This window comes from Bidens hawaiensis, unplaced genomic scaffold (genome assembly GCF_021521415.1).
Source record: "Bidens hawaiensis isolate Kalapana, Puna unplaced genomic scaffold, B.hawaiensis_p1.1 tig00048102_1, whole genome shotgun sequence".
NCBI lineage: Eukaryota > Viridiplantae > Streptophyta > Magnoliopsida > Asterales > Asteraceae > Bidens > Bidens hawaiensis.
In genome coordinates, this window is record NW_027498597.1 from 10730 (window position 1) to 31234 (window position 20505).

The 20505-nt window shown below is 37.0% G+C and overlaps 2 protein-coding genes across 2 annotated transcripts; one reads left to right on the forward strand and one right to left on the reverse strand.

Annotated features, from left to right (window-relative positions):
* The first annotated feature begins 2842 nt into the window (after positions 1 to 2842).
* On the forward strand, positions 2843 to 7175 carry LOC143597318 (protein SIEVE ELEMENT OCCLUSION B-like). Its single transcript, XM_077075848.1, has 7 exons — positions 2843 to 3076; positions 3658 to 3780; positions 4036 to 4484; positions 5001 to 5110; positions 5210 to 5352; positions 5434 to 5922; positions 6549 to 7175. Exons 1-7 carry the CDS (start codon positions 2867 to 2869, stop codon positions 7164 to 7166), a joined length of 2142 nt encoding a protein of 713 aa, XP_076931963.1. The 5' UTR covers positions 2843 to 2866; the 3' UTR covers positions 7167 to 7175.
* A 321-nt stretch (positions 7176 to 7496) lies between these two features.
* On the reverse strand, positions 7497 to 8434 carry LOC143597319 (protein MHF2 homolog). Its single transcript, XM_077075849.1, has 6 exons — positions 8389 to 8434; positions 8258 to 8306; positions 8155 to 8177; positions 7873 to 7912; positions 7742 to 7795; positions 7497 to 7654 (listed from the first exon to the last, which is right to left on the reverse strand). The coding sequence occupies exons 1-6, from the start codon at positions 8407 to 8409 to the stop codon at positions 7551 to 7553; spliced, it is 291 nt and encodes a 96-aa protein (XP_076931964.1). The 5' UTR covers positions 8410 to 8434; the 3' UTR covers positions 7497 to 7550.
* Between the last annotated feature and the right edge of the window lie 12071 nt (positions 8435 to 20505).

The following is a 20505-nucleotide window of genomic DNA, read 5'->3' on the forward strand; positions in this document are numbered from 1 at the left end:
TGCCGGTTCGGGTTCCCAACCCGCCCCGGAGACCCAACCCGAGGTCGAGTTCGTGCCGGAGACACAACCCGTCCCGGAGACCGTAGGTGGTTCGAGCCAACGCGGACGTTCGAAAAAACACGCAAAGAAGCCCGCCGGCGAACATCGGGTTAAAAAGACGATGATAGCGTGGAGTATCGACGAGTGCGTACTATGTGCTCGTGCTTGGTGCCAGATATCGGAAGATGCCAAATGCGGTAGGTTTTTAAAATGCATATATATTTTTTAAATTTCTTATAACAAACATTAAACTTGTAATGTTTTATTTTTTAGCGAACTATCAAAAAATGGGGGTATTTTGGCACAAAATTATAGAGAGGTTTCACAACCTTGACGGGGACTCGCGTCGAGAAAAAGATTCGTTACTGTCGAAATGGGGCGACATAAACACCAAATGCATGGCTTTCCATACGGTTTTCTCTCGGATGAATCGAACTAGGAGTAGCGGTGTCTCAGACGCGGAAGTCATGGATAACGCGTTGGTTGAGTTTCAGGTCGGCGGGACTTTCAACTACTTTGGCATTTGGAAAGACCTCTTGAGGTTTCACCCAAAATGGGGCTTGGTGTTGGATGCCGAAGCCGAAGCCGAAGTCGAAGGTGGTCCGCGTAAAAAAAAGTCTAAAAATCGTCTTCGGTTGATCCAGACACGCCCCGTTCCGACGCTCGAAACTTCAACTTAAGCGATAATGACCCCGTGAATACTACCGACATGCCTCGGCCGGGGGGTAGAAGAACCAAAGGCAAAGGAAAGGGGAAAGGGGCCGGTTCGTCGTCGGCAACGGGTTCGAATCCCGAATTGGAAAGCCAAACTCTCGACTCCAAGATTTACACCAACTTGGAACCCAACGACTTCAAGTAAATTTGGACGCAGTCGACCTACTTCGAAGGAATGAGATGGACAAAGACATCGAGATTTTATCAAACGAGCTATCCGAAGACGACCCGATAGTCCAATCTCTAAAAGCCAATCGACGAGTGAAAATTTTAGAAAAATATAAATGAGTTTTAGTTTTATTAGTATTATTTATGTTTTTTTTATTTTAATTTGATTTTTCTTTTTAATTTAGTTTAATGTATTTTTTATTTGGAAGTTTAATGTAATTTTTAATTTTATGTTAATTTATTTAAATGATTTAGTGTTTAAAAAAACAAATAAAATTTATAATGACTGGGCGCCACGTGGCGCATAACCCCTGGTAGTGGAGAGTTATGACTACAACCTGTTTTTGTACAAAACCATAACTCTGACTGGGCGTCACGTGGCGCATAACCCCTGATAGTGGAGCTTTATGACTACACATGGTCTAAACCGGACCATTTGATTGGACATGACATCTCGCCGGTTTTTTTCAAACTTCTTGATCCTGTCGATGCTGAATTGGTAATATTATAGAGGAAAGAAAGAGTTAAAATAAACTTATATAAATGTTCAACTGATTTTGGTAAAATTAAATTTAAAAGAAAATTTGGACTGCTAACTATCCAAACTAGCTGATTTTAGATGTTCGAGATTCTTTTTTTATGGTCCGAGCATATTTTTTGTTAGTTCGTAACTTTGTATCAAAAAGTAAACACTGAATATAACACACAAACATAACTGAATATATTTAAAAAAAAATTAAATGGTCAGTGAGATTTATACGGTTAGCTTCAAGTACAAAAATGTTGGTTGGACCGTCAAAACAAAACCATAAATGAACCGGTATAAAATTTTACATTGTTCAAAGTAGTTGGTTTGTTTTGATTCCTGTTGTTTGATCAGTTTCAAGGGTTTATGTATACCATACCATAGAATTACCAAGGATTGCAATTGCCAACTTATCCAATATGTTCCGTTCAAAAAAAAACTTACATTAACACGGTTACTTTGATATGCATGTTTAGTTTGGTGACAATAAAATTTTAAGAGCTTGCCGCAACTCAAAATGGGTCGAATTACGTCGGATAGACCCACCCATATTATTAAAACATCACACCCGGCAAATGTATACATACATGAGTGAGAATGTGGATCTACCTTTAACATGGAGATTGGAAACAACCTTTTTACACCGATAATCATAAGGTCAAGAAACAGGTTTGACAGACTTAATTAGGTCTAGACCATGGGATTAACAGGTTCTTCGAAATTGAAAAGTACTTACACGGAGTTGGGTATAATATAGTGGCGAGACAAGAATGTCGAGTTACATGTTTGTTTGTGTATTCCATGACAACTTCGACCCATTTAATAACAAGTGTGTCAATTTGAGTCATGTTTTAGTGTTTTACAACTAACATGTCAAAGTTGGTTCAAGCCACATCCATGACAAAGGTGCAGGTAGTTTTGCAATCATATTTTACACATCGAGATTATTAATAAGAAAATCAGAAATAGAGAATCAAAAACAGTTTATGGGCCGGGTCAACCCAACCCGTACTAAAACATTTTGACTCATTACCTAAGACGCAGACACACCCACTCCGCCACGCCATGATGTCATCACACCCATGATGTCATCACAGCATCCAAAAGTTCACTCTAATTTTATGAATCTAATAGTCATTTCTTCTATCCTAAGTAGAAACACCAGCATAAGAGAATCCTAAACATGGCTTAACTGTATAGGGGCCCCCAGTTTCAAAATGCTTATCCAGAGAAACATAGGCTTTACTTTTGAGGGTTAACACCTACATGCAAGTAAGGTACTTAATCCAATTGTCACTTTCAAATATTCCCCATCTTTTTACATCATTATATATTGCCTACGCATAGCGTAATCATAAAACCACACACCAAGCTAATCACTTGCTTAGAGCCCAAACGGTCTGAGTCAGCAGCCCAAAAATGCAGCAGCAACAGCAGATGGTTGTCAAGAAGGATGCGGTTAAGAAGGACCGCCGAATGTTCAGTTCCACTGATGACAATGCAATGATGAAGCAAGTTGTTGGGACCCACTCACCCGATGGGCGTGATGTTGAGTTGGGGCCCATTCTTAGTATCATTGAAGAAACGCTCCGACGGGCCATTCCCGCAAACATTGATGGGGTTATTAATGTATGTAAATTTTATTCATCTTAGATGCTTTTTTTTTGTAAAGTGGCAATTTGACCTGTTTGATCTGCAACAGGTCAGATTAGGGGTGTCAATCTTGTCGGGTTGACAGATTGAATTGTTCAACCCGAATGTGACATGTATGTTTTATTTGTGTCAAAAACATCAACTCTATCGCGCACAAACTTAACCTTGTGTATCCGAACACAACCCGTTTTACCATTTATCTAATATTGAAGTTGTAAACATTTTAATCGGACTAGTGAGTTGTGAAAGATGGGTTAAACGGGTCATAAATAAGTTGGTGGGTCGACCTGTTTAACTAAATAGGTTAAACAATTCAACCCAAACACAGCCCGTTAAATTAAATAGGTCAACTCAAACACGACCCACTTAAAAAACAGGTTACATATGCCAACCTAAAACATGATTATTTTGTGTTGTGTCAAAAATTGTCACCCCTAGGTCAAACAGAAAGAACAAGTCAATCCGGTTGAAAGTTCCCCGATGTGTATGTTTTATGCATACAACCTCCTAAGCCACTTTATTTAAGAAAAAAAAGAATTTATCTATTATGACTGTAGGGCATACAAAATGGGCATATTGATGCATTGGTTGGAGAAGAGAAGGCTGATTTCTCTAGCTTTGAAGATTTTGATGGGTTCCCGGATGGATTGGCTCATGTCATCCATAAAATTTCTTGTGAGGTTAGTATGTATGTAAATTACAATATATTGATAATTAATTGTAGCGATTCCAGCCCGTTTACTAAATATTGGGTCGATTCAGGTTATGTTTTATCCTGCCCAAACGGTTTGTTAAGTTAACCAAAGTTTAATACTTATGAATAGAAACCAGAAACCTCTTAAATGATTATTGAAATAGTGCAACTTCTCTAAACATCCTTGAAACCACTATTTCTACTTTCTAGTAACAAGACTACTTAATACTTTTATTGGCAGTTTTCTTGCAAGTGCTCAGGTGGACCAGACGCGCATGCATCAACAATGGCAATTCTCAACATATTATCGAGCTACCCATGGGAAGCCAAAGTGGTAATCTCATTAGCAGCGTTTGCGGTAAACTTTGGAGAGTTTTGGCTCGTGGCTCAACTATTCGCCACCAATCCGCTTGCTAAATCGGTAGCGTTGCTTAAACAGTTGCCAAACATCATGGAACATTACAAATCAATCAAACCTCGGTTTGATGCTGTTAATAACCTTATTAAGGTTATGTTGGATGTCACCAAATGTATCATTGCATTCAAGAACTTGCCTTATCAGTATCTCCAAGATGACATACCACCAAAGTCAACAGCTTTGACACATGTTCCCACTGCAGTTTATTGGGCCATCAAGAGTATGGTGGCTTGTGTTTCTCAGCTAACAAGCCTTTTAGGCATGAATTACGAGTAAGTTTTATAAATTTCTCTCTTTAGTTTTTTATTATCAAGAGCTAAAGTTAAATGACCAAATTACCCTTCTTTTAACCTAATTTGAGGGGCTTTTACACCCATCAGTCTTCACAACAATGTGTATTTATCCGATTATTAAAGCTTTAAACAACAAAAACACATTCAAACACCATATCCTATAACTAGAGGTGTGAATTTCTGACATGACACGAACCTAACAAGAAATTCATGGGTTTGGCATAAACGGGTTCAGATCAGTTTCAGGTCAACCCCGTGAACTTGTTTAAATCTTTTATTTTTCTAAAATGTATTTTATGTAATAAATTAAATTGGTTGGGTAGCTTCTGCCAAAATATAAAACTAAAAAGGAAACTAACATAAGATTTTACTATAAGAATGTAATTGTTTTATATAAATTTGTAATTTTTTGTTGTGCAAACGTAAATTTAAAGCAATATATGTGAAAATTATGAGCAACATATCATGCATTATATGATAAAAGCATAAATGCAGGCACATCTCGGCTACCTCTGAGGCATGGGAACTTTCAAGCTTGGCTCACAAGGTTCAGAATATTCATGAGCACCTTAAAGGACTACTCCTTCTTTGCATGCAACACATAGGTTAATTACATTTTTTTTTGTAGTTTTAACTTTTAGATTATAATTGTCCTAAAAATACTAAAAAAAATGAGTTAATGTTCATACATTATGTTGCTACAGAGGAGAAGCAACATGATGAATATTATCTCATGCTCGTGCGAATCTTTGAAGTGCCTCACTTAGACAACCTGAAGATTCTCAAGGCTTTGTTTTGTGCCAAGGATGACATCCATCCACTTCTTGATGGCTCAACAAAAACAAGGGTTTAGTTTTGAATACCCTTTATTAATTTAGAATTTAGATCTTCAATTAGAATTCATCAACTAACTAATTGATTAAAACAGGTTAATGTTGATGTGTTAAGGAGAAAGACTGTGTTACTATTAATATCAGACCTAGATATCTCCCATGAAGAGATTCTAGTTCTCACTCATATCTACAAAGACTCTAGAATCCAACCAGATCTTCATTATGAAGTCGTGTGGGTCCCGGTTGTGGACAATCTGAGGACATGGAATGATTCACAATCACATCAACACAAGCTTGAGCAGCTTCAATCAATGATGACATGGCATATGTTGCATCATCCTACATTGCTAGAGCCAGCTGTCATCAAGTACATCAAACAAGTGTGGCATTTTGAAAAAAAACCAATTTTGGTCGCGTTAGATCCACAGGGGCGCGTGACATCATTAAACGCATTCCACATGGTCTGGATTTGGAGGAATGTTGCTTATCCTTTTACTAGCATGAAAGAGGACGCGTTATGGAAGGAAGAATCTTGGAAACTAGAGTTATTGGTTAACCACATTGACCGATATATACTACGTTGGGTAAGTTAATTTACTTTACTTAGTTGCACTTTATTAGTTTAGTTAAAATTAATAATCATTAGAGCTGTAAACGAAGCGAACAGAACCAAACCAAACGAGGCCTTGTTCGTTTTCGTTCGTTAAGCTTTTATCAGACAAATGGACAGTTCACGAGCAAATAACTGTACCAAATTTCATATTCGTGTTTGTTCGTTAAGGAAATGGATTTGTTTGTGTCCGTTAACTTTTCAAACGAACACAAATAAACAGAAGCAAAAATATATTAATTTAAAAATGAGAGGAAACCGAGATTGTGAGAGAAGCGAACTTAGGGCTAGTGAGTTAAGTTAGTAAAATAATAAAATTAAAAAATATAAAAAAGTTTAAATGTTTGGATAAAAAAACTAGAAAATACAAAATATAAAAGGCCTTTAGTGAACAAACATAAACAAACAAACTTATACAAACACAATATCAAATGTGCACGAACATAAAGGAACAAATGCGGCATTTTATCATGTCCACTCATTTAATTAATCGAACAAACTCCTTGTTAAGGTCCACTCGTTTATTAGCTGAATGGTTCGCTGAATGTTTGGTTCGTTTACAACCCTAAATTAATCATATTAACTAATGTACATTGCTAGATTGATGAAGACAAATGCATATGCTTATATGGGGGAGATGATCTAGAATGGATCAGGAAATTTACAACGATATTATCAAAAACTGCTAAAACGGCAGGTATCCCATTGGAGATGGTTTATGTGGGAAAAAGTGGAAACAAAGAGAGAATAAGGAAAATAGGTACAGCAATCAGTGCAGAGAAACTAAGTCACACGTGGCCTGACCCCACATCCGTGTGGTACTTTTGGACCCGCCTTGAAAGCATGTTGTACTCCAAGATTCATCAAGGAAAAAGTTTTGAAGACGACCCGATCATGAAAGAGGTTATGACCATGATGAGCTTTGATGGGAGCGATAAAGGGTGGGCTTTGATATGCAAAGGATCAAGCGAGATAGCGAGGGCAAATTCGGAATTGGCGATAACGAGTTTAACTGAGTACGATAATTGGAAAGGAGATGCCCAGGAGAACGGTTTTGTCCCGGCTTTAAACACCTACTTGAGTAAACTGCATACACCTCACCATTGCAACCGGCTCATACTTCCTGGGATTAGTGGTGGGATTCCCGAGGTGGTGGTTTGTTCAGAATGCGGTCGGACTATGGAGAAATTCTTAATGTACCGTTGTTGTACCGATTAAGGAGATTGATCATTCAGTTGTTGTTCCAATTAAGTTTTAAATCATGTTTGTTTGTTAGCTGTTGACTTGTTTCTGTTTCAGTATTTGGACCAGTGAGGAGGTGATGCTACATATGTAACACTGGTTCATTGTTTTAAATAAGTATTAACAGTGTGCTATTTATTCTTAATTTCTTATTTCTACTCAATGTACAAGACTGGTAGCAGCTTGCTTTCCCTTTATTAAGTTTAAAGAAGTGCATGACATTCTAATATTATCCCACTATATGCACCATTATATCAAAAACTACTGTAAAAGAACACGCCAACAAAAGATGCAATGACAAGTACTATTGTATCAAGACTGCAAATCATAAAATATAACAAGCTCGCATTCGGTAGTACCTTAAAAATCTAGAAGTAACTGAGGAAGTACTCTTTCAAGGTGCGTCACTTCAATCTTGTCTCCACCTTCAGCTTCGGCAATAGTAGCAGCTCGTTGGACCGCTTCTGCATTAACAACAATAAAAATAACCTTCATAAGAAAATGAAACAACAAATAGTGGTTAAAATGTGATAATCTCTCCAATAATGTACCAGTAACAAATAGCCTAAGTAATTTACAACTTAGCCTCACAGCATTCGGATTAGCTGCAGTGCACCAACAGTAGATTGTAATTTGAAGTCACATCAACAGCTAGAAGATATTAATTAGGGTTTATGGTTACCGGAAGTAGGCCGGTTCTTCTTCGAGGTTCCTGGTCGTTCCTGCAATGCAAAATGGAATCAGTTACTTAAAAGCAATAATAATAATAATAATAATAATAATAATAATAATAATAATAATAATAATAATAATAATAATAATAATAATAATAATAATAATAATAATAATAATAATAATAATAATAATAATAATAATAATAATAATAATAATAATAATAATAATAATAATAATAATAATAATAATAATAATAATAATAATAGGTAAGAAATTGGATGTGTTTGACCTCAGCCTTGGAAGTATCGGCGTCTTGATCAGAAACGGAATTGAGTTGAGTAAGTGCAAAATGCAGTAAATGAATGAAGAAGTTATTATTAATTAGTAATTACCGATTGCCTTCTTGCTCCAAACGAATTTGAATATTGCATTAATCACATCCTGTTAGTTTCATATATACATTAAGAAGAACTGATCAAAACATCACAAAATGTATGGTAATGAGGTTAGGGTTCTATTCTACCTGATCGAAATTGGTCTCCATGGGAGCACAACGATGGATCTTTGAAGACAAATGAATCGGTTAATAAACAATTAACAGAAACGAGTTTACAGGTAATATTAAGATAACTCATGAGTATCTGAGCATCAAGGGGTGGTGGCGCGGTTGGCTAGCGCGTAGGTCTTATAGCAATAGAGTGATCCTGAGGTCGACAGCTCGAGCCTCTCAACCCTATATCTTTTTGTTTTTATTTTCGTTTGGAAAATATTTGTGTCAAGATTTTGCCAAAATAATAGCATTTGTTCTTCACGTCTTTGCTCCACTTGAGATGATAAATGCAATAAGAAATTTCTGGATTTTAAACCAATATATTTTGAACTTATAAAATTTTGAATTACTAGTTATATATTTAAGTTTAACATCATTTCAACTAGTATGATCAATAAAATGACCGGCTAAAAGATATGTTGAGTTTTCAAAACACTAACAGGTGAAATTAAATTTGTATTTTCTTTCTAAAATGATTCATTTCAATCCAACTTCATTTTGACCGAAACTTATTTTGACTGGGACCAAATTGATGTTTTTTTATAAATGACATATTATGACCCAAACTAGGGGGGTGAGCTTTTCAAACATGCTTATTTGATTTTTGAAAAGCAAAAACGTTTTTGAAATAAGCAAATAATTAAGATTTAAAAGCTCATCTAAACAACCCTAATATTTCTCAAACCCCATCTTGACCCCAAGGCCAGCCCAATAGTGGAGTTGGCTAAAGCTAATGCTTGAGGCCCACCAAAAAATTAAGACCTCCATTTAATAATTTTAGATATTATATATATAAAACATCTGTGTATGCCGGCGTGGTGTTTTAATTTACTGTTATGTCCTGGTTCTTTATACCACTTCCACGCAGGATCGATTCTTGGTAAGGGCTTTTTTCTTTATTTTTGTTGTTTTATAGTCAATTTTTAATTTTGTTGTGTCTAATTATTATGCACCTGTATAGCTTGAATTTGTATTATGTATTAAAACTTTATAATTTGGATACGTCGGTAAATTTTAAATTAAATAAAGAATATACTTCCTTTAATTTATAGTAGATAGATAAGTCAAACTCCCCTTAAAATAAAATAAAAGATATTATATTATGATACAGGACAATCTCTTGGTAATTTTTAAAAATAAAAATATAAGCGCTATAATTTCATCTCCCTAACTCATGTTAGGGCCCAAACTTTTTATCTGCTTTAGGCCCCCAAAATCGTTAAGCCATCACTGCTTGACCCGATGCAGTTTTGCCATGTAACTCAAACCATATAAATTGTTGGGCCTGCAAAAAAGTTGCATTGGTTCTTTGGGTACTTCGGTGTAATTAGTCATGCTATTGTCCAACATGGCCTAGTTAAAGCATTTTTTTTTCTTCACTTTAATTCAACAATATCATCTTGACAATGAAGTTACTTAAATTACTAAGCTAAAGTATTAAGTACTACATAGCATTCACCATAAAGTCGGTTTTAGCACTACTTGATGTTTTGGTACTATTATCATATGTCCTAGTCCCCCTAGCTCTTAGTACACACCTACACCTAGCCATTAATTCACATAGGGATGTGTTATTCATACACCCTTTATAGAGTGTATGTAAAGATAAGATGTGTGTTAAGAAGGTGTGTGAATATCCAAAAAGGGTGTGTGAATAACCATTGCCATTCGCATATGTTGTATGATCATCGTAAAGCCTTCTTGTACCACAGTCTCACATGACACGTCGCGATTAGTCTCTTTCTAGCGATGAAATACAAAATTTATTTTGTGAAATTTAAATAGTCACATTTTTTTTTAATTTCATTCACTCATACTATAATAAAAGAATCCAATTACTATAGAGAGGCGGGTAAACGGACAATAAGTTGCGCCGCCTCCCCTTTATATATATAGTGCACTTTCTAACTAAGAATCTATAATAAGTGGAATATCGTGACCTTGAAGTTACACTTGTGACAAATTTCCTCAACTACTTTTGAGTAATTTACAATTATTTTAATTCACATGTCACGTACCTAGATTTCGTTCAGTGTTAAAATACATATATTTTGTTCAACATTGTTGCCTAATACTTAATATGCTAAAGTGTATTCCATATTGTGCATTTCATGTGATAAAGTAACCGAAACTATTGAACATTTTTATTGGGAGATTGTGAGCTCGTGGACAAAGTTTGGTTGGCGATTTCTACGTGGTTAGACGTGGATTTTCCTTCATCTAAAAAAGCCGAGGGAGTTAGCAAAACTTAGTGAATTCGTTTGTGATTCATAAGAACAAGACGAGTGTGATCGACGCAATTTTGATGCCTTCGTGCTGGATGCTTTGAAGGATTCGAAACGAAATAATTTTATACATAAACTTACACAAAAGAGATTGGACCTTTTTATTATATTTATTCAGTTTTCATTCACTTGGAATGGTTGTAAGATTAGATAATCGACCTTGAATTAGACAAAGTGGCTTAAAATCCTTTGTTGGTCATATAATTTTGTGGGTTTCTTTCTAGCATCTTACTAGCAATTGTTTGTATAACTTCATTTTGGGTGATAAAAATGTTAAGTGTATACATCTTAATTAAAATTTGTTGAAGCAATTTAACATTAGATTGATCTTGGTTGTCAGGTTAGGTCGATTCATGTCATCCCGAGCACATGGATCATGTACAAACATCTTAGATGGACTATTTGATGTGGACATGAAGTTCAAGAGTAAGGGACCATACTTCGATGGTGAAATTCTAGTTAATAATAATGCTTGTGGTAGTGCATAGACAGGTTGACGGTTAAATAGGTGACACCAAACATGACCCATATTGGAATCATGTCGACTTCGTTTCGGTTACACTTAAAATTATATCGTGTTTAAACTCGATCCGTTTAATGTTCATTTGCACGTTTAATAATACCTTGTTTTTTTCATTCTGTAATTGACTTTTTTTTAGAAAAAATTACAAAATATGTCCTTTTGAATATATGAAATTATGGATTGGGTCCTTTTTGAAAATAAGTTCCACTCTTTATCCTTTAGTTGCATGTTTCACTTGATTTTTGTCCTTTACACTAACGACCATCCAATGACCCAGTTAAGTCTTGGCATGTGCCAAACATGTGACGGCAAAAAGGTATTTTCCAACTGTTGTTGTTATTATTATCATTATTATTATTATTACCATCTTTTAGCTTTTGTGGTCCATCATTCTCATCTTCTTCAAATCATCATCTTCAAAAATCATCATTTTCAATCCTAACCCACCACCACTCTAACCACCATTACCATCACTCCGATAAAACAATCTTCAACCCTAACACCACACCACCATCCCTCCGATCACCATTGCCACAACCAACACTCCAACTATCTTCAATTAAAATGGGTGTTCTTATTCTATTAACAGGTACTATCTCATTTTGAGGAACCCCATTTCAAACAACTCTTATATCAATTAAGTATCTCATTTTAAATTTTGTTTCTGTTTCTTTATCTGCTAAACACCATCTTTGACCAAACACAGATCTGGATTGTTTTATTTCCTTGCGACCTCAGATCCTTATGAAACACCATAATCATATCCTCAATCAAGTTACTATAAGCTAGTATCCTCCACCTCCACGATTTCGCTACGCAAATCGGCGTTAGATCTGGAAAAATCGGCGTCGCCCATTGGCTCCACCACCTGAATGACGTCGGAAGCGACTTCGGTACCTTATCATTAATAAATTTACTAAAACATAAGTTAATTGCATTCGTTGAACAAGATCTGAGCCACAACAACCGTTTACTCAGTCGATTCATGGCAATTATCTTATTGTTGCATATATGTTACCAACGGCTATGATTGGTGGTTGTTAGTGGCACGTAGTGGTGATCGTGTGGTGGTGGGTCTAGGGTTAAATGGTGAAAGAAGAAGGAGGTTTTAATGAAAGATAGATGACTGTGGTCAATATGGAGGTGGTGGTGTAAGCGACAGTTGCTGGTGGTGGCAAATGTGGTCGGAGTGATGGTGGTGTGGTGTTAGGGTTGAAGATTGTTTCATCAGAGTGGTGGTGGTGGTATGTTGGGGTTGAAGATTGTTTGATAAAGATGATGAGAATGATAGGGAGCACAACTCTAAAACTTATTAACTTTTTTTATAATAATTATTATAATAAAATAATAATAACGACTGGAAATTACCTTTTTGCCCTCACATGCTTGGCACATGCCAAGACTTAACCGGGTCATTGGATGGTCGTTAGTGTAAAGGACAAAAACCGAGTGAAACATGCAAATAAAGGAGCACAACTCTAAAACTTATTAACTTTTTTTATAATAATTATTATAATAAAATAATAATAACGACTGGAAATTACCTATTTGCCCTCACATGCTTGGCACATGCCAAGACTTAACGAGGTCATTGGATGGTCGTTAGTGTAAAGGACAAAAATCGAGTGAAACATGCAAATAAAGGATAAATAGTGAAACACATTTTCATAAACGACCCAATCCATAATTTCATATATTAAAAGGACAAAATTTATAATTTTCTCTTTTTTTTTTATGGTTTTGGTTTCTTAATCGCACATACATTCACAATCAAGCATACTTGGCTTATTGGCTATACATATTAAGCACAATATAAAAAGGACAATTGTTAGTTAGAACTAATAAAGTAAAATTATTAGGTGTTTAATTTGAAAATTAATTTTACATCTATACTATATATAATACATGAGACATTGGCAAATTAAGATACCTCATTTTTAAGTAATTTACAACTTTTATGCCTAAGGTACACTGTATATAGCATGTAATGTCACACCCCGATCAAAGGCGGCGGAACATGCCGGGGTGCAACGGATTGCCCAAAACACAAGACACTATTAAAGTGACAATAATTAATCAACTCATTTAATTCATAAATCAATAAACAACACATCTTGTTCATACAAAAACAAATTGAATACAAGGAAACAAATATATATTGTTCGTTTTGCTAATATCCTAATAGTCTTGATAACGTTTTTCGTCAAGTCCTTGAGTCAACAAAAGTCAAACCTGTAACATTGCATAAAATAAAGTTTGTCAACACAAAGGTTGGTGAGCAATTTCATAGTTTTGAACAAATAAGTATGTAATAGGAAATTCCACAACTTGTATACAAAACAATAAATAATAGCAACAATTTGGATAAATGAGATCGCTAAATAGCATACATTAGCGACACCGTTTATAAGAGAATACCAAATAGATTCGGATTTCCAATGAGATCGTTAATAAACACACATTAACGATACCGTCTATAAGAGAATACCAAATAGATTCGGACTTCCAATGAGATCGTTAATAAACACATATTAACGACACCGTCTATAAGAGAATACCAAATAGATTCGAATTTCATGAATCAACCAACCAAAAGCGGTAAACACATTAACATGTAAGCATATAAGCATAGAATACCAAATCGAGCATTTATTTAAGTAAAAAGTATACAATAAAGTTTGTGGTTTAAGACTGAAGTATAAAGCATTTAGTTTGAATAATATGCAATATCACCCCAAAACGAAAGATGGAAAACGGGGTATGAAAGTCCTCACGTTCAAGTAATAAACTTGATCAGTAACATGACGAGTAACCGGAAGGATGAGGTTTAACGAGCAATGTCTAGATGAAAGGAAATCTTGCATTAGAAAGGTTGTCTAGGAAGTCTTTAAATAAAATAAATGATAATAAATGCAAACGTTTAAGGTTTAAAAATGTAAATATTTAATAAATTGTAATACTAGTCTTTTTAAAATATAAGTTTGCTCGAAACCGGGTTAAAGTATCTAGCCCTTAATATTAACTCAACCTATGTTAAGTAATAAGGTGGGTAAAAATGAAAGAATGCAAGTCTCTATATAATATAGATACTAAAACGGGTTTTTAACGGTGTTTCGGGTTGTTGATTCGGGTCTTGATAATTGGTTAAACCCAAAGTCAACTTTCCAAAATAATGAATGTCATGAGATAACTCAATAAAAATTAATAAGACTTAACTGTAACATCACGTAAATTTCGGGCCAAAAATGTCAAGTTTCAAAAGTCAATGGACCAAATTCGTCAATTTCTAAACTCAAGGGGTTAAAATGAAAATTATGATTTTTTTGACCCATCGCGCTACGCGATGGATCAGAAGAAAGCCCCATCGCGTACCGTGATGGGGTATCTGACACAACGTGACACGTGTGCCACGTGGCACACGGTGGCAACGTCTGCCGCCACGTGGAAACACGTACGCCAAGTGTCACCGCGTGGAGCGGCGCTTGCCATGTGTCGCCACGTGGCAGGTTTACGCTGTGACTCAGCAAGCCTACATCGCGCTATGCGATGGGCTTGCCAAGGGACCCATCGCGTACCGCGATGGGGTCCAAAGTCAGCTCTATAAATAGCAGCCACGGGTTCTTCACAAACTCACACCAAAATTCACACATTACTCTCTCACTACTCTCTCTCTAAACCTCGAAAATCGTGCCATCAATCCACCTCGTTTTGCGTACCCGATTCCTCGTATTCCGTGCCATACCTCGATAAACGTGCAAATTCCTGACGATATTCCAAACAAGGAGGAGGTGTTGTTCCGACGTCCTGACGATTATCTCGAAGTGCGTGCTGAGAAGTGTTGTATTAGATTCGTGTGTCCAAGCAAAGGATTGATCAATCGAGTGTTGATAAAGAAATAGAGTCGAAGTGTTGCCCAAGTGTCTAGGGTATTTCTAAGCCAAGCAAGGTAGGCATAATGCCCGACCAAAATAATAATAATAAAATATTATAAAGGCTTAATACCCCAAGTCGATATTATTCTTGATAAACAAAGAAAGACATAACAAAGAAAATAAAGAAAAGAAAGATAAAATATATATATGAATATATATAAGTTTATAAGATTATTCTTTGTTATGAAATATATGATTTAAGTGTAATGAGTATACTTAAATAATAAAGAAAGAAATACGTTTCTTAATGAAGAAGAAACGTCGGGTTTTATGAATAAACTAAAGGTTTATAAATATTACTTTTCAACTAAAGGTTTTAAAGTAAAAAGAGATTATGAACTAAAGGTTCATCGAGATAAATAAGACTATAGGTCTTAAGCCGGATCGTGTATCCGACTAACAAAAGTTATACTCGTACTATAGGTGCGAGATAACAAAGGAAAGAACTCAAGGACGGTGTTGGAAGCCGATCCCATTTTAAAGGTGAATAAGCTCCACTTTTACAAACTTGTTTTCAAACAAACAAACGTGTTATGTGTAAAACTTTACATGAGACTAAGTGTCTCTTAAAACATTGTAAATAAGAGTATGAGCCTAGCCCTCAGGCTGTAGTATACGTTTGTCTGGATCCTTACATATGTGGTATGCGGTGGACACATCGCACCACGCCTGGTCACGACCTCCAGCCATGATGGGCCGAACCAAAGTATGTTCGAGTGAGAATGACCTTGTGTATATTTATGGTACCTAAGTACGCCGAAATGCTGCGGTGTTTTGCTGAGGTAACCTAGTGTAGAGACTCGAGTTTATAATGGTGTTTGTTTTAACTTGATTATTCCTAAGCCAAGATGAGCCGAGGCTTACGTAGTCACGAGGGGTAATTAAGTAAAGAAAATATTTTAGCGTCAGCATGTTCACCAGCATTCGTTGCTGACGTATTTTATTAACATTTTGCAGGTAATCAAGATTAGAGCTTGTGATGATAAAGAAGCTCAAGAATCCGATGGCTCAGATAATTTTGTTTAAATATTAAAATATGGTGGTTTTGTAAAACATATAAACAAATAAATACTAAACGAGACTTTCGTCTCGTCTTTTGTATTGTAAATATTTATAATATCGATCCTTATGTTTTTATAAGACTTCCGCATTAACCCGCTACTTTGATTTATTTACAAATATGGTACCAACTATTGATCACACTCCTAGTCCTAAGATGGGGGTGTGACAGGTTGGTATCAGAGCCATCGATCTTAGCGAATTGGGTATCATAAAACAATACCCAAGCTTCGATCCAAACATAGGAAATTTTTATTTGTTTATTTTAATAGGGATAAGATTGGTTGGTAACCTTTTCTTTCCCTCTCTTCAATCTAAACCACCCAAAGATGTCTTACGAAAAATTAATGGAGTACTATGATAATGAAGCGAGAAGAGCAAGGAAATACTACAAGTTTCCAAGAGGCATCATGAGTAAGGATTACTTTGAATCATTCTTCAACTCCAACGAGGAACATAACCAAAACCCCAATCCAAGTCCAATCTACCACTTAGATAACACTCCACATCAAACATACCAAGCACCAAGACACTCCAGCTATCATCCAACAAGCTTACCCATGTACCAACCCTCCGAGGTCCCAACATATTATCCTTCCGAAATTCCGACTTATCAACCAACTGAAATACCGCCGTATTACCTATTCGGGAGTTCAACACATTTACCAAATCCGCATCCTTCGTATACTTTCCTCTCCAATTTACCAATCAAGGAGGAACCCAAATCTTCTTCATCCGACTGGATGCAATGCCACTCCGATCAACGACGGTGGCATACCGGCACTTCAACTATGGACTCTGCTGATTCACGTGTCAACAAGGAAGGGCCATCTCACAAGCCCAAGATGAGAGTGACCATGCCGTACGAGAAGATTCATATACCTGCAATGACCGAAGAAGAACCAGAAGAGGAACATGAAGAAGAAACTAACCCTGAAGAGGAATATCCTTACAATCCAAATGAAGTAACCACCCCGGAGGAGGAACCATACTCATAACACCCAAGCTATGGTTCTGTCGATCCATACATGCAATTTCTTCAAGAGCTTAAGGGTAAGGCATCATCAAGCATCCCACCGTATCAAGGCGAGATTCGTGAACAAAACGAAGCAGCCGATGCATTATTCAACTATCCCTCCGATGTGACAATGTCTCTGTATCCAAACCCGAAGAACCACTATGACATTGTGATGATGGGTTACCGCGACCCACCTCCAAGATACGGATATCCTACAGACATGCCTCAGTCCCAGGAGGAGCATTTGGATCGAGCCTTACAGGAAACGGATGAGTTGAGAAAGAAGATTGATGCTGATGGAAAGAAGAAGAAGAAGATGGGAGACAAGCTTCTTCTCAAATGCAACAAGCTCACCAAAGTTGTGAAGAAGTTTATGAAGGATTGAGAAGTTAATGGCGTGTTTACGAGATTTGAAGTTATGTGTTAAAGTAGTTTGTGTGATATGTGTAATATATAATGTAATAAGGATATGAGTTATATATCGTTTTTAAGGCGATATATAAAGTGTGTTGTAAAAATAATATACATATCATTTTATGATATATATATATATGTGAAATAAATAAAAGGTTGTGTTTTAAGAAAAGAAATGTGTTAAATTTCAGATAAAAAGAAAAAGAATAAAAGATAAAATATGTCTCGACAAAGTGATAATCGAGAGGCCTCCCGAAAGGAAGCCGAGAAACGTGAAGCAAAAGGGAAAGGTCCCGAACATGAACGAGAAGAGGAGATTCCCGAGAAATATGTGAATAAAATCCAATAAATGATTAAAAACACTGTTAGGGAAGAATCCGAATTTCGATCTCAATCTAAACATTCCCAATCAGCTCACCCTTCTCAAGAATCCGTTAAGTCTCGTCCAAAACCCTCTCATCTAGAAGAGAGCGTTCATGAATCAAATGCCGATGGAGGCGTAAGACAAGAATTTAAAAAGCTTAAGATCGGTGGATGTTCATTTAAAGACTTTAAGTACTATGGACCAAAAGAGTTCCATGGTGACAAGGGAGCCATCACAACCGTTAGGTGGCTCGAAGAGATGGAAACGATTGTGATTACGAGCAAGTGTTCCGATGAAGAGAAGATTCAATACTCCGCCCTGATGTTCAAAGGCGAAGCACTAGAATGGTGGAACACGTTAATGATGAGTAGAGAAAGGGAGGTGATGTATAGTTTGTCTTGGAACGAGTTTAAAGAGTTATTGATGTCAAAGTTCTGTCCGATGCACGAGACGGACCAGATTCAAACTAAGTTTTTGGCTCACAAGGTTGTTGGAACAAACCTTCGTGAGTATAACACGAAATTTCACGAATACTGTCGCTTGGTTCCCCAGATGGTTACCCCGAAATCCAGCAAAGTCACACGTTACATATGGGGACTACCATGAGAGATTCGTGACATGGTGAGATCACACTTGCCACAAACCGCTGACTCCGCAATGGAGTTGGCTGGGTACCTGATGGGCGGAATGATCCGCAATAAAGAAGAAGACAAGAGGGTCGTGACAACACAAGACCCGAAGAAAGAAGGAAACACCCGATTCAAGGGTAAAGGAGTTGACCAACGAGGGTCTGGCTTCAACCCCGGCATCCCACAATGCAAAACTTGTAAGAAGTACCATAGGGGTAGATGCCATCTAACTCCACGACTCTGTGAATCATGCCACAAACCCGGCCACGCTACGGCCGATTGTTGGAAGAAGAAGATGACCTGCTACAACTGCAAAGAGATGGGACATCTTAGCTTTGAGTGCCCCAAGAATAAGCCCGTGACTGGTGGTGCTGGTGGTAGCGGTCAAAAGAACGAGCCCAAGAAGGGCAATGCAAGAGTCTTCGTTTTGGATACGAAGAAAGCGGCCGACACGCCGGAAACCATCACCGGTACGTTCCTTTTTAACAACGCTAATGCTAGAGTCTTGTTTGATTCAGGAGCCAACTTAAGTTTTATAGATTATAACTTTTGTAGTCTATTAAACGAACCTTTAATCAAACTCAATAAAACTCTAAGCGTCGAGACCGCTAATGGCGAAACCGTTAAAATCACCGAAGCCTTAGAAAATGGAACAATCTTATTAGCCGGATATGTTTTGCCCATTCAATTGTTACCTATGACTCTTGCGGGTTTTGATGTTGTATTGGGTATGGATTGGTTATCCGACAACCATGCTCGTATCCTTTGCAATAGCAAGACCGTTGAACTTCAAGCCCCTGATAAACGAACTATTCGAATTGAAGGGGATAAAGACGCTGGCCAAGTTAGCTTAATCACGATGATAAGGGCTAACAAATGTTTAAATCAAGGATGCTTAGCATTCATGGCCTACGTCACCGAGGAATCAAAACCCAAAGAAATCAAAAACGTTCCTATTGTTTCCGACTATGCCGATGTCTTTCCCGACGAACTTCCTGGAATTCCTCCCGATTGTGAGGTAGAATTTAGGATCGATCTTGTTCCTGGTACTGCTCCGATCGCCAAGGCTCTGTATCGCCTCGTTCCAACCGAGATGAAGGAACTGAAGAAACAACTTGACAAACTTCTCGAGAAAGGCTTTATCCGACCAAGTTCATCACCGTGGGGAGCGCCCATACTATTCGTCAAGAAGAAGGATGGATCCATGCGGATGTGCATCGATTACCGAGCTCTCAACAAAGTTACAATCAAGAACCGTTATCCACTTCCGCGTATCGATGATCTGTTCGACCAACTTCAAGGTGCTAGCTTCTTTTCAAAAATCGACCTTCGTTCTGGCTATCACCAACTTAAGTTTCATTCCGAAGACATTCCGAAAACCGCCTTTCGAACAAGGTATGGCCACTATGAGTTCACCGTTATGCCATTCGGACTTACTAATGCGCCAGCCACGTTTATGGATATGATGAACCGAATCTGTAAGCCTTACTTGGATAAATTTGTTATCGTCTTCATCGACGACATACTTATCTACTCTAAGTCTAAGGATGATCATGAAGTCCACCTTCGAACCTTACTTGAAATCCTTAGAACCGAGAAGTTGTACGCCAAGTTCTCAAAATGCGAGTTCTGGTTACATGAAGTGCAATTTCTTGGTCACATCATTAATGTAAATGGTATTCAAGTGGACCCCGCTAAGATTGAAGCTATCTCTAAGTGGGAGGTCCCAAAGTCGCCAACCGAGATTCAAAGTTTCTTAGGATTGGCCGGCTACTATCGAAGGTTCATTGAAAATTTTTCTAGAATCGTTGTTCCCCTAACTTCTTTGACTCGTAAAAATATCAAATACGAATGGGGAACAAAGCA